General features: G+C 27.2%; 2 protein-coding genes across 2 annotated transcripts in view; both read left to right on the forward strand.

Moving 5' to 3' along the window:
* Positions 1–12,825, forward strand: part of LOC105848120 (uncharacterized) — a 59,140-nt gene extending 46,315 nt beyond the window's left edge. The window contains exons 2-4 of the transcript XR_010643825.1: positions 10,663–11,260; positions 12,170–12,369; positions 12,479–12,825. The gene's annotated coding sequence lies outside the window, so the exon portion shown is untranslated. The remainder of the gene's footprint in view (positions 1–10,662; positions 11,261–12,169; positions 12,370–12,478) is intronic.
* Positions 5,424–8,242, forward strand: LOC136090582 (uncharacterized). Its single transcript, XM_065817374.1, has 2 exons — positions 5,424–5,661; positions 5,844–8,242. Exon 2 carries the CDS (start codon positions 6,474–6,476, stop codon positions 7,815–7,817), a length of 1,344 nt encoding a protein of 447 aa, XP_065673446.1. The 5' UTR covers positions 5,424–5,661; positions 5,844–6,473; the 3' UTR covers positions 7,818–8,242.
* Positions 12,826–13,185: the final 360 nt, after the last annotated feature.

Genomic DNA, 13,185 nt, shown 5'->3' on the forward strand with positions numbered 1-13,185 from the left:
AATTTTCACCACTGCGAAACCATTAAGTTGAAGAAATACGGTAGCCTTTATAAGAAAATGAAAAATTAAGGATTTTATAATAGTTATTGAATCAAAAATAGTTTGTATGACAGATGTTTCTAGGCATACTGTAATTAAATGGCCTAATTTGTGGCATTTTATTTGCTGCATGTTTAAAAGATGCTAGCGATTCCAGAGGGCAACGAAAAACATTTGATTTTTTGACAAAAAACGCGTAATTTTTGTGAACTTTACTCTCTTATATTTTTTTTATAATAAAGCTAGAACCTTGAAGTTTTTCGAATCAATTAGTTTGACTGAACTTCTTTCCAATCATATATAAAAAGTATTAGATTTAATATGGCTTGTTTTCTAAATTATTCATGTCTTACGATCACTATTGATAAAAAAAAAAAAAAAAACTTGCCGCGGGACACGTTTTTTCAAAAGTCGTTTTTAAGGTAAGATTTCCTAAGTGCCTATACACATTAAATATGTTTTAAAATATCCATAGAGATTAAAAAAAGGATAAGAAATCTAATGGAATAGGGAACCTTTCTAACATTTATACATAATTCAATTTCCCTCTGAAAAAAGCAAGTATAGCTTTTCCTATATTCAAATCTAGTATTTATTTATGTTTTCTTAAAGAAATGGTACTTAGTATTTTTGTTTAGAAATTATGTATATAGTGTATTTATTCCTTTGCGTATCGTTTATTTCGATAATTGCGCATGGTTTTTGATGTTTTTTTTTGTTAATTCGGTGCCATTTCACGCCAAATTTGCCATAGTTAAGGTCAAGGCAATTTGTCAAAAAATCGTCAGTTTTTCCAGCACAAAAAATCCAATAACTTTCGATCCAAACAACTTCTAAAGTTGAAAAATCTCTCATATTTTAAGTCTTTTTAAGCTTTATACAACTATTCCAGCGAACATTGACAGACAGGTACCGTATGGTTTTTTACAGGGCTTACGGGAACGGAATTTAGAAGGGTTTGTGTTCTGGTTTCCATACGAGTCCCGTACGGTTTAAAAATTAAGCAAAAATAGTGATATGGGTCGCATCTGGTGATTATAAGGGCTAAGAAAACTGGGATTTTCACGGGTTTCCCGTTTGAGACCCATCTGGTGAAAATAACTTGCGGAAAAATCTATGCAAACCACAATGGGACAGAGTGTGTCAAAATACCAAAAAATCAATGTCAGCATTGCACGGTGAAAATTTGTCATAATAGTGAAAGCATGCTCATTAGAGGAAATATCTAGTTAAAAAAACATTAAATATTAATTTAACCGTAATTTTATACGGTTATTTACACGTTGATTTGACAAGTGTTCCAAAACGCTATTTTGCATTTTTTATTTATCAACTTTCTTACGCTACTATTGTTTTAAATTAACTTTATTGACTTTCATTTTAAACCATATTATTTTAATTAAGAATGTTTTTATCGCTCAGGCTTTGAAAAATAATTTAACGTAAATGTAATCATTTGTTAATCATATGCATCGAAAACAAACAGTTTTTGATATTCTTTTTGCTACTAACCTTTACTATTAGGTACCAGATAAACTATCCTCCAATATCCTCCAAACATTTGACTATGTAAATCTCATGCTAAATGTATGTAAATAGCCATGCATCATAAATATTTTGCAACTTTTTGCAATAAAAAAAGTTATAACGAAAGATTGGTCTTCAGTTAATGGTCAGTTGATGAGAAATACTGAACATGTAAAAAAGATGTTTTGTACACAAAGAATGCTTTCAAAATCTTTCATTACTGTTATAATGTAAAAGTTTTATGAATATAAATCTAAAAACGTTTTATATTATATAGTTACATGTTTATTACTTTATTTATGCATTTTAGATATAAATATAGCTATTTTAATAAAAAAAATTACGAAAATAATTTTGGCCCAAAAAACTCGTTTTGTCCCACTGTGCAATTAGACCATTATCGCCATTAGAAGATCTGCCCCAGATATCGCAACTGTATTCCATACAAGGACTTGAGATTTATAGAGATAAAGAATAGAATTCGGAGTAAGAAAGTGTTGAGCATGATAAATAGATGCAACCTTAGCAGATGCTAATTTTGCAATGGATTTGATATATGGTTTCCAAGAATGAACGGAAGTAAGATTTAATCCTAGAAGATGAAGGGTAGTACATTACTGTTCATAAATATAGGAAGATCTAAATTATTGTGATAACGATTGGCTGAAAAAATAGGGTTGTATCTGAACTAAAGTTCACCAGCGTCTGTGAGCCCAATGCTGTAGCAGAAGTGAGATCATTTTCATGCTCAAATGCCCCCTGCAAGCAATCAGAGAGTATTAGCTTCTTATCATGACAAGAATAAATGGTAGCATCATCAGCAAACAATGCCACCTTAGATGTAAGATTATCTGGAAAATTATTAATGTAAATTAAAAAGAGTATAGGGCCAAGGATTGAACCTTGAGGAACCCCTAAAGTGACAGGATATGAAGAAGAGTGTTGTCCATCGAGGACAACTTTTAAACTACTATTGGAAAGAACTCAATAATCTTGAACATGTTACCTGATACACTCTAAGAAGAGAGCTTATGGAGAAAACCAGCATTTCAAACTTTATCAAAAGTTTTTGAAATATCAAGAGCGATAGCCTAAATCTCTCCACCTCTATCTAATGTACAACAAAACCAATCGGTTATTACTGTAAAATTGGCTGTAAAACAAGTAAATCGAAATCCGTATTAATGATCAGGAAGTAAGTCATTAGATTCAAAATTTGAGATTAATTGTTTATGAATTGAAGTTTCAAAAACCTTGCTTATGATAAGAAGAAGACTTAATAGGACGGTAATTTAATGAGTCAAATCGCTTTCTAGAATTTTTGAAAACAGGGATGCTGCTTTCCAGCAGGTTGCAAAACAAGACTCTGATAAGCACATGTCACTACAAAGAAATCAAATAGGGCCAGTAAAAATTGACCCAGCCATTATTAGCCAGGAACTAAAGCATTGCCTACAATACTTGAAATAAATTGCAAATAAATATATTACTTAAAAAATAATGTAAAAGTAGAAATAAAATAGAACTATTTATTTTTATAAAACCTGTCTGCAAATAGTTTAAGCTAGTTGTTGCATATTTACATATATATAAATACATATTTACATTAACAAATACTTTATTTTAAATAAATCTAGGTGGGGCCGGGATATTATATTATCTAATATCACACGATATTAGATAAAGGTGTAGCCTATATAATGTTGCTTTAGTGATGTATTCTGTAGCCTAAAACTTGGTGTCATATACATATATATATATATATATATATATATATATATATATATATATATATATATATATATATATATATATATATATATATATATACATATATATATATATATGTATATATATATATAAATATATGTATATATATATAAATATATATATATATATATATATATATATATAAATATATATATATATATATATATATATATATATATATATATATATATATATATATATATATATATATATATATATATATATATATATATATATATATATATATATTTAGAGTTTGGATGTAATTCCGAAAAAAAAATCTCAAACTTCATAAATAATTTAAATAATAAGATTGGTTATGATCTTTAAATGATAAGGTTAAATTTTTTTAATTTTAAAAATCCGACTATAAAATTAACTGATTTTCTAGTTTCGTGGCTAAGATCAAATTATTATATAACGCATGATAATCAGTTGTCTTTTTATGTTAAAATATAATTAATTATTACATAATAATAATAATAGTTTAGTTAGCTTTCACATTTGTTTAAGCTAACTTGATTGAATCTTTATTCTATTTTTTATCTTATATTCTATAAAACTTATTTATAAACTTTTTTGTATTTTGCTGAGACCATGCCTAGGTAGGTTTTTGTATTTTGCTGAAACCATGCCGAGAACAAGAAAATTGCATTTGAGTTATCCTGAAAAAAGCGCCGGATTGAAAAAGGCGTAGGTGACCGTGAATAAACTAAAACACGATAGCATTTTTTTTAATATTTTTTAAAACTGTAACTTAAAATATGTTTTAATCTTGTGTATACTTTTAATTTTATGTTTTGTTCTAATAAATAAGGCACACTGGTTGCCGCTTTTGTTATGTTTTCTGTATGTTAAATTTTGATCCCAAAAACCCTACAAGTTCTGTGATTGCTAAAATACGCTCATAGCAAAACAAATGTCTTTTATACGTTCAAAAGACGTTCCGAACGTCTTTTTAACGTTTAAAAGACGTCTTTTCTTGATCAATTTTGCATAACTGCTTTTGAACGTAAAGACTTTTTACGACTTCTATAGAACGTCGTGAAAGGACGCCATTAAGCGTCTAATCTAGAATCAGTTTAGTACGAGGTCGAGACGTTCCGTCTGAACGTTCATTGTACGTTTTTTGTACCTCCCCGTGTTTACTAGGCTCTAATCTCCGGACATAAACAGAAAAGCAGAGGGTAATTCCGCATCATATCACCCAAAATTTAGAAAATTTTGAACCATGGGTCTTCAAATTTTTTAAAAAACCTTTTTTTTTTTTTTTTTTTTTTTATTTTATCTTTTTTTTTTTTTTATTTTTTTTTTTTTTTGTATTATTATCTCAAAACACCCCCATCAAAAAAATTTTTTTTTGCTGCGTATATTTTCAGCTGTTTATAATCTTACTAGGCACAAAAAATCTAACTGGAAAAACGACTAAAACATACGGAACTTTAATTTCAAAGATGTATCAAATTTTCAATTAGTTACTTTAAAAAACTTTCAAATAGAATTCTGTAAAATATTATATTTAGTTAAAAGGCTCCTTAAAATAAAAAACAATTTTGTTATATGGAAGTCTTAATTATATGATAACTTAGTTATTTGAACTTAACAACTGAAAAAAACATCCTGTTTTGTTTTATGTAAAAACTGAATTAGTGTGATATGGATGTGCATTTGTTTTTAAAATTTTGACAACTTTTGTAAAAGTTTATAATAACTAGTTTATAAAAAACTCAGTTAAAAAACAGCATTCGTAAATTTTATTTAAATTTTAACAAATTAACAATTTGATATATATATATATATATATATATAAATATATATATATATATATATATATATATATATATATATATATATATATATATATATATATATATATATATATATATATATATATATATATATATAAATTGTATATATATATAAATATATCTATAAAGAAAACTAACAATATCTATCAGTGTAAAAAATTATACAACAGTGGGATTCTGAAAAGGTTTGAATTATTTCTATATTAAATTTTTTTTTACTAAAACTTAAGTAGGAAAAAAGAATTCTCTTTTTTTTAGTAAATACATTTATACAAAGTAGTTTATTATAAGATGTGTACTATTGGGTTAATGACATCAGATGCATGCAAAGGCCAACAAGATGTTATTGGAACTTTAGGCAACGAAGAAAAAAAAGCTATATCATTACGCTGTAACATTGAACTATCAAACTTAACAACATTATGTGAAAAACATGCTACAAATTATTTGAAAATGTATCCTATATGGCAGAAAGCATGCTGTGATCCATTCAAAAAACATACAAAGAAAATTACAAGTAAGTAAAAGTGGAATTTAAGTATTTTAATATATATATTTTTTTAATTTGTGTTTTCCAATACATAAACAATGTTTTAAACCATTGTGCAGATAAGCTATATACAACTATACATACAATTATACTATATACAAAATACATAAAGCTATATGCAATTATATATACAATTCAATTACTTTTAGAAAATCTTAGAGTAGTTACGATAAATGAGTCACAAGACGTGATGAGAAGTAGCTTAAATATTGCTCCTGGGAAGAAACTTTGCAAAGCCTGTAAGCAAAAGATTGCCAAAAAAACAGATCTTAAAGAAGAGAAGCAAAGTCAGGGTGAACAAGATGAAGATTTTCTAATATCATCATTCAAATCAAAAAGACAGGAGATCAATGAAGAACTTGAAAATTTTAATATATCTCCTCTAAAATCTCATTCAAAGTCATCAAAACATATACTCTCAGAAGGAAAGCGAAAAGTTGCGCGCATCAACGAACTGGTAAGTAACCTTACTAGAAAAACTGAAAGTCAAATCAATGTTCCCTCAAAACTGTGTTAGAAGAAGGCTGAAAACTTTGATGAAATTATGAGCTTGATAAAAGAAAAAATTTTATGTTCTGACAAAAGGACTATTGTTCAACTTCTAACACTGGCACCCCCAAGTTGGTCAATATTAGAAGTACAAAATAACTTTGCAGTTACAGAACACCAAGCAAAAAAGGCTAGACAACTTTTTAATAAAAAAGGATTGTTGGCTATCTCACCTTTGTATAAAGGGAAAGTCTTATAAAAAGAAATAGAAGATTCTGTTAAACTTTTTTATGATTCAAGTGATTTATGTAGAACTATGCCTGGAAAAAAAGATTATGTTAGCATTCAAAAGAACGTCCATAAACAAAAAAAAACTGCTTTTGTGTAATTTAAAGGAACTATATTTATTATACAAAGAAAACAATCAGGTAATACAAATAAATTACTCAAAATTTGCTTCACTTAGACCAAAGTGGTGCATTTTGCCAGGTGCAAGTGGTACACATTCTGTTTGTGTTTGCTCTTATCACCAAAATGCCATATTGCTAGTAGATGCTTTAAATATTGGACTAAAGTATAAGGACTTACTTTCAAAAACCGTTTGCTCAGTAGAAAACAAAGAATGCATGCTTGCACAGTGTGATGATTGTCCTGGTAAAGAACCCCTCACCAAATATTTGTATGAGATTTTTGGAGAATACGAAGATGATTTTGAGATACACTACAAGCAATGGCAAACTACTGACCGTGCAACACTATTAAGTTTAACAGCTGATGTTCCAACGTTTGTTGAACTATTAGCATCTTGTTTTGAAAAGCTACAAGCTCATTCTTTTATTGGTCACTCTCAATCACAGTACCTTAACCAACTGAAACAATATATGGATCAATCAAACATTATCATTATTGGCGACTTTGCTGAAAATTATGCTTTTGTTGTCCAAGATGAAATACAGAGCTATCATTGGAACACCCAACAATCTTCTTTACATCCATTAGTCATATACTATAAAGATGATAAAGGTGAACTGAAACATATTTCTTACTGTTTTATATCAGATGACATTATACATGATGTAACTTATGTGTACAAAATATTCCAACTAATCATACCAATATTAAAAATAAAATTTTCCAATCTGTCCAAATTACATTTATTCACTCATGGTTGCGCAGGACAGTACAAAAATTGTAAAAGCTTTTACAATCTATGCCAACTAGAGAGCGAATTTTGCCTTAAAATTGAATGGAACTTTTTTGCCACGTCCCACGGAAAGTCACCATGCGATGGGGTTGGTGGTACTGTAAAAAGATTAACAGCACAAGAAAGTTTAAGACGACCGTACAGAAACCAAATTCTCACATCAGAAGCTATGTATGAATTTTGTATTGATAAAATCAAAGTTGTTAACTTCATTAACATTAAGGGATTAGACTTACAATTGCAACGTGAAGAGCAAAAAAAAAGGTACACTGGTGTAACAACTCTACCTGGTACTCGTAGCTTTCATCAGTTTATACATCTTGGAGATATCAAGGTTGGGGCAAAGAGGTGTAGTACAGACACTAATTATACAATAATCCACAATCTTAAAAAGAAACAAGACATATCTCAACTTGATACTGTCACATAGGTTGTTATGTCGCTGTAGTCTGTGATGATAAGTGGTGGATCGGCATTGTAACTAAAAACTAACTTAGAAGAAGTTGATGCTAAAGTTAAGTTTCTTCATCCAAATGGTCCATCAATCTTTTTTAACTGGCCTGAAAGAGACGACTACTGTTTTATTCCAAACACCAACATATTGAAAAAACTATCTGTTCCACAAGCTTACTCTAGTTCTGGTAGAAACTATGTGTTTGAAAATGCTGAAATAGAGGAAGTACAAGTAAAATGGAAGCAATATTGTAAACTATTACAAACACAGTCAAAATAACTTTCATCTTTGATACCTTTAAAAATCTTGTATATTTAAGTAACCTTTTTAAATTACGATTAACTTTATTTTATTTACAAATATTTTTTGGGAATTGCTTGAAAAAGTTATACATCTTTGAATTTAAAGTTCCGTATGTTTTAGTTGTTTTTCCAGTTAGATTTTTTGTGCCTAATAAGATTATAAACAGCTGAAAATATTAACAGCTAAAAAAATTTTTTTTGATGGGGGTGTTTTGAGATATTGGGCCCCAAAGTTGGCTTATAGAAACTAGTTGTTTTATTAATTTTTATGCATGTTATTTTTATATTTGAGCATTTTAAGTACATTTATTGAATTCAGCATCAAAAAAACATTATATATGTTCATTTTCATGTTTTTGCCATTTTTATTTCTTACTAATTTAAGGAAAATGTTTTTTCAGAGTGTTATGAAAACCGGGTCATTTTGGGAAACCAGGTCAGTATTAAAATTGCAGTATCTTGTCAACCACAAAACTTTTTTAGCTGAAATTTTGCATGCAATATTTTTTTATAATTAGGAACAATGTGTCAAAACATAACACAAAAGGAAGACACATGGTTCAATGGACTGGGTGATTTGATGTGGAATTGCCTCAGAGGGAAAGCTGCACCACCATGTTTGCTGTCCAAAAATAAATATTATGTACCAAATGTATAAAACATGTTTTAACAATATCAATACTTGTTTTATAATTTAAAGTGAAAAAAAATTTGTATAAAAACATATTTTAATATACAGCAAGTGTACCAGCGTTTCATCCATCGCCTACATATATAATGAAAGATGTCTGCCCCCTCTTCTAAAATCCTCTCCATCCCTTTTAAATTTTCAAAAAAGTACTGGTCAAACAACGGATTAAAAAATCTTGTCAGAACTGTAAACATAACATCAAATAGCATAATGGTAGAGCTAAATTTTCAGTGGGCGTTAACAGGAAATTTTTTGGGTAAGTCCAAAAAAAAATAATGGCCCCTCCCCCTCTCTTTTTTTTTTGGTTTTGACCGGAGAGTAATTCCACGTCAAAACGACCAATTTTTTTTAAAAATGCAACCCTATGTCCTTGGATTTTTTTTATATTTTCACCATAGTTAGTACATTATAAAATAAGATAAATCCCAAAATTTCAAGGAGTAAACCAGCCGGCACAAGTTGTCTATTAGACGTCTATTTCACTACTCATTTGTCTATAGACGTCTTAGACAGTTTTGAGACATTTTTAAAACGTCTCAATAAAAGATGTCTTAGTCACGCTCTCCTGTAGACGTCTTGAAGATATATTTTTTCATGCGTGTTAAAATGTTATATTTACTGCGTCTTCAAGACGTCTAAAATTAAGGCGTCTTGAAGTTTATTATTAATTTTTCAATTCCTCTTTCATTCAAACTTAAATAAGCGTGAAAGAAACGGCAGCCATGTTTTTTAAATAGAAAAGTTTCTTAAGTAAAATTGTGATCAAAGCAGTTACGGTTAAAGAAATGATGCATATAAAGACAGTTATTGCTTTCAGAACATCCTTAATGTATCTTTCCAAGATAAAACGATATATATTTATATATATATATATATATATATATATATATATATATATATATATTTATATATATATATATATATATATATATATATATATATTTATAATTAAAATTATATATATATATTTATATATATATATATTAAATATATATATATATATTTTTTTTTTAATTAAAATTTTTATAATTAAAATTAATATATATATATATATATATATATATATATATATATATATGTATATATATATATATATATATATATATATATATAAATATATATAAATTATCTTTATTTTAATTTATTATTGCTCTGTTCTTTAAGAATATTGAGTATTCTATTTGTAGAATATATATATTTATTTGAACTGATGGAATTACTTTATTATAACAAAAAATTGGTATTGTTTTTTTACTTCCTTATTTTTGACTGTATAAAATGAGGATATTTAAATAACTCATATGTTGAGAAAACTTTTACTTAAATGTTTTACTTGGCTTTTCTGTTTTTATTTATTGTTATACATATATTATATAAAATATTATAAATCTTTTTTGTTTGAGATTTATTATTTTTAATATTTTGTTTGCTTTTTGTAATAGTCAATTTTACAAATAGTAATAAAATTATCAATAATTTAATTGTTGTTTTTATTGATATTCATCCTCTTGTTATCATTGTTATTATTACTATTATTGTTATTATTATTATTAACATTTTGGATTCTATTATAACTGATTCCAATTATAATAGATCAAATATCAGTTTTAAAGTGTCTATTTCAAACTAGAAAAATTCAATTATATTCAGGGATATAAATTCTGGGGAACCCTAGAATATACATCCCTGAATATAATTGTTTATGATTGTTAGGTATTTACATATAACTGATAGGTTAATTTTTTTTAGTATAATATTTTTTTAATTTAATTTATTTTTTATTAGTTTTTATATTTTTTCTAAAATTTAAATTTGCTATTTCTTACAGGTTTTTCTTATTTATCAAATTTTTGAATATTTCAATGTGGTCTATGTGTGGAAAGAACACTCTCGAGGAATTGAAGATGTTATTCCTCATAGTTTGATTGAAGCAGATGTATTGCGTTGGCCACCAAAAGGATTTTCATGGAAAAAAGCAATGAGTAAAAATATTCATTCAAGTGATAATTGGCTACCTTTTTCAATTTTAAAAATAAAGTTGACACATGGTCAATTACTTAAATTTACTATTTTAATAATTATTTATTAATTCAAACATAACATATGTATGTATATATTTGTATTAGTTTAATAGTTTAAAAATATTTGTAGCTGATAAAACTGAGTGTGAGTATACATCTCAGGATAAAGGAATAAAAGAGAAAGAAAAGAATGGCGATGAAATTAAGTGTTAAGAACTTGGAATTGATTTACTGGTGTTTCATGATGATACAAATTCAAAACCCTTTGGAAATAATAATACTTCACACTGAAAGCGAAAAACACATTTAATAAGTGATTGCAATGATTGTGACGATTCAACACCATTCAATTGGAACCACCAGTTATCAAAAAGGTTTTAAAACAAAAAAGTTCTATTATAAATGGTAATTATTTCATTACTTTAAATAAAATTTTTGTAAATTTCCCATGTGGCGTTATTTGTTACATAGTAGTGGTATCACAGGGTTGTCAAAATGTTAAAAATCAGGTAAAAGTTAGGTAATTTGTTTTAGGTCAGTGAAAATTTATGGAGTTTAAATTATTTTCAGAACAAACCAAAGAAAACTTCAACTTATTAAATTTTTTTTCACAATTTGTTTTTATCGATTATTTTTGTTTTGTTTGTCAGCAAATATAAATTCAATTGTGATTCTGGAAAAAATCAAAGAATTTAATTTTTAATGTAGGTGGCCACCATGTATAAATGATTAAATAACGCAGCAGTATTATGCAAAGGTAAAAAAGTGGTGAAGCCAACAATTACTACACTCTGGTATTGCACAATAACAATTCTGAAAACTGAACTTATGTTTATAATTTTCAGCAATGATTTTAAAACTGTTTAAATTTTTCCATTTTAGCAAAATTGTTTACTTTAGATGAATTAATTCAAATTTCAAATTCAAGTTTAACATATCGTATATCAAATGCTTTGCGTTATTCAATTATTTAAATTTTTAATTATCAATTCAGTTAGAAAGGTGATTTATTTTATTTTACTATAAATTTATTTATTGTGAGTTAAAATTTATTTATTGTGAGGTAAAATTTATTTATTGTGAGTTAAAATTTATTTATTGTCGGTTATAATTTATTTATTGTATAGTTGATAAAGTTAAAAAGTAGAGAGCTCAATTTATTTAGTATTAGATGTTTAGATTTTTTTAAATCCAAGTTTTATTACTAAATAATTTGAGAATATTGTATAAATTGTGTCAAAATTTTTTGAACTATATATTATAGTTTTTAATGATAAACAGAAAAAGTATATTAAATTGTTTTTTTTTTTTTAGGTTTTTAACAACAAGTTCTGGCATTTCAAAAAAAATTTGTTAAATGGATAAACGATATATCCAATTATTTATCTTTACCAACAACTTTAATTTCTTAACAATCTCCAATATCTTTATTAGACATAGAGTTTATAAAATCAAAAGAAGAGTTTTTCCTGTTTGAAGAAAATATGAAATTGGATTTATTTCTAGATGAAAAAGTAAGATTGATATATCGATATTATTTACTGTCGGTACACACATGTGTGTGTGTGTGTGTGTGTTCGGACACTTAGCTACTTCTAGTTTAATGTGACTTTTACTTCTTAGATTGTACAATAAAAGCCTACTGGAGGGCTAGATTACAAAGATATGATCAAGAACATAATCAAACGATTTTTTACCGATTTTGTCATGAAATGGGTGAAATAAACAAGCCAAAATGAGTTAACCTTTGGCGGAACCGAGACCTACAAAACAGTATACAAAGTAGCGACGCTCAAGTACCTAAAGATGACGGAAAAAGAATTTTATCAAGTTGTTCAGAGCCTCCTTAGAAATGCCCCTGCACGAGCAAAAAAGATGACAGTCCTATAAAAAAATAATATTGATATTGCATTTTTTATTGTAGATATATAGTTCCTTTTACATTTTATTTATTAATTATCTTAAACGTAAAAAAATATAATATATGATTTTAAATATAATTTAAGTCTGTTTTATTAGTCGATTCGGTATGTATTACTATAAATGCTGAGAGAACGTCTAATAGATGTCTCGGCAAGACGTCTTAAAGGTGTTAACAAATAGACGTCTAAAGACGTTCTTTAGACGCTCAAGCGAGTTTTTAATTAGACGTCTATGAGACATCTAATACTAGACTGTTTACAGACGTCTGTCGCAAAACGTCTTACAAACGTCTATACAAGACGTCTCAAAGGTGTTAACAAATAGACGTCTTAAGACGTACTTCAGACGCTTACTTAAGTTACCGTTAGACGTCTTTTAGACGTCTTTGTGCCGGCTGGGAACTCCCA

Source organism: Hydra vulgaris, chromosome 14 (assembly GCF_038396675.1).
Source record: "Hydra vulgaris chromosome 14, alternate assembly HydraT2T_AEP".
NCBI classification, from domain to species: Eukaryota; Metazoa; Cnidaria; class Hydrozoa; order Anthoathecata; family Hydridae; genus Hydra; species Hydra vulgaris.

Excerpts from the sequence above, each read along its gene's own strand:
- LOC136090582 (XM_065817374.1), top strand. The coding sequence starts at position 6,474 with ATGATTCAAGTGATTTATGTAGAACTATGCCTGGAAAAAAAGATTATG.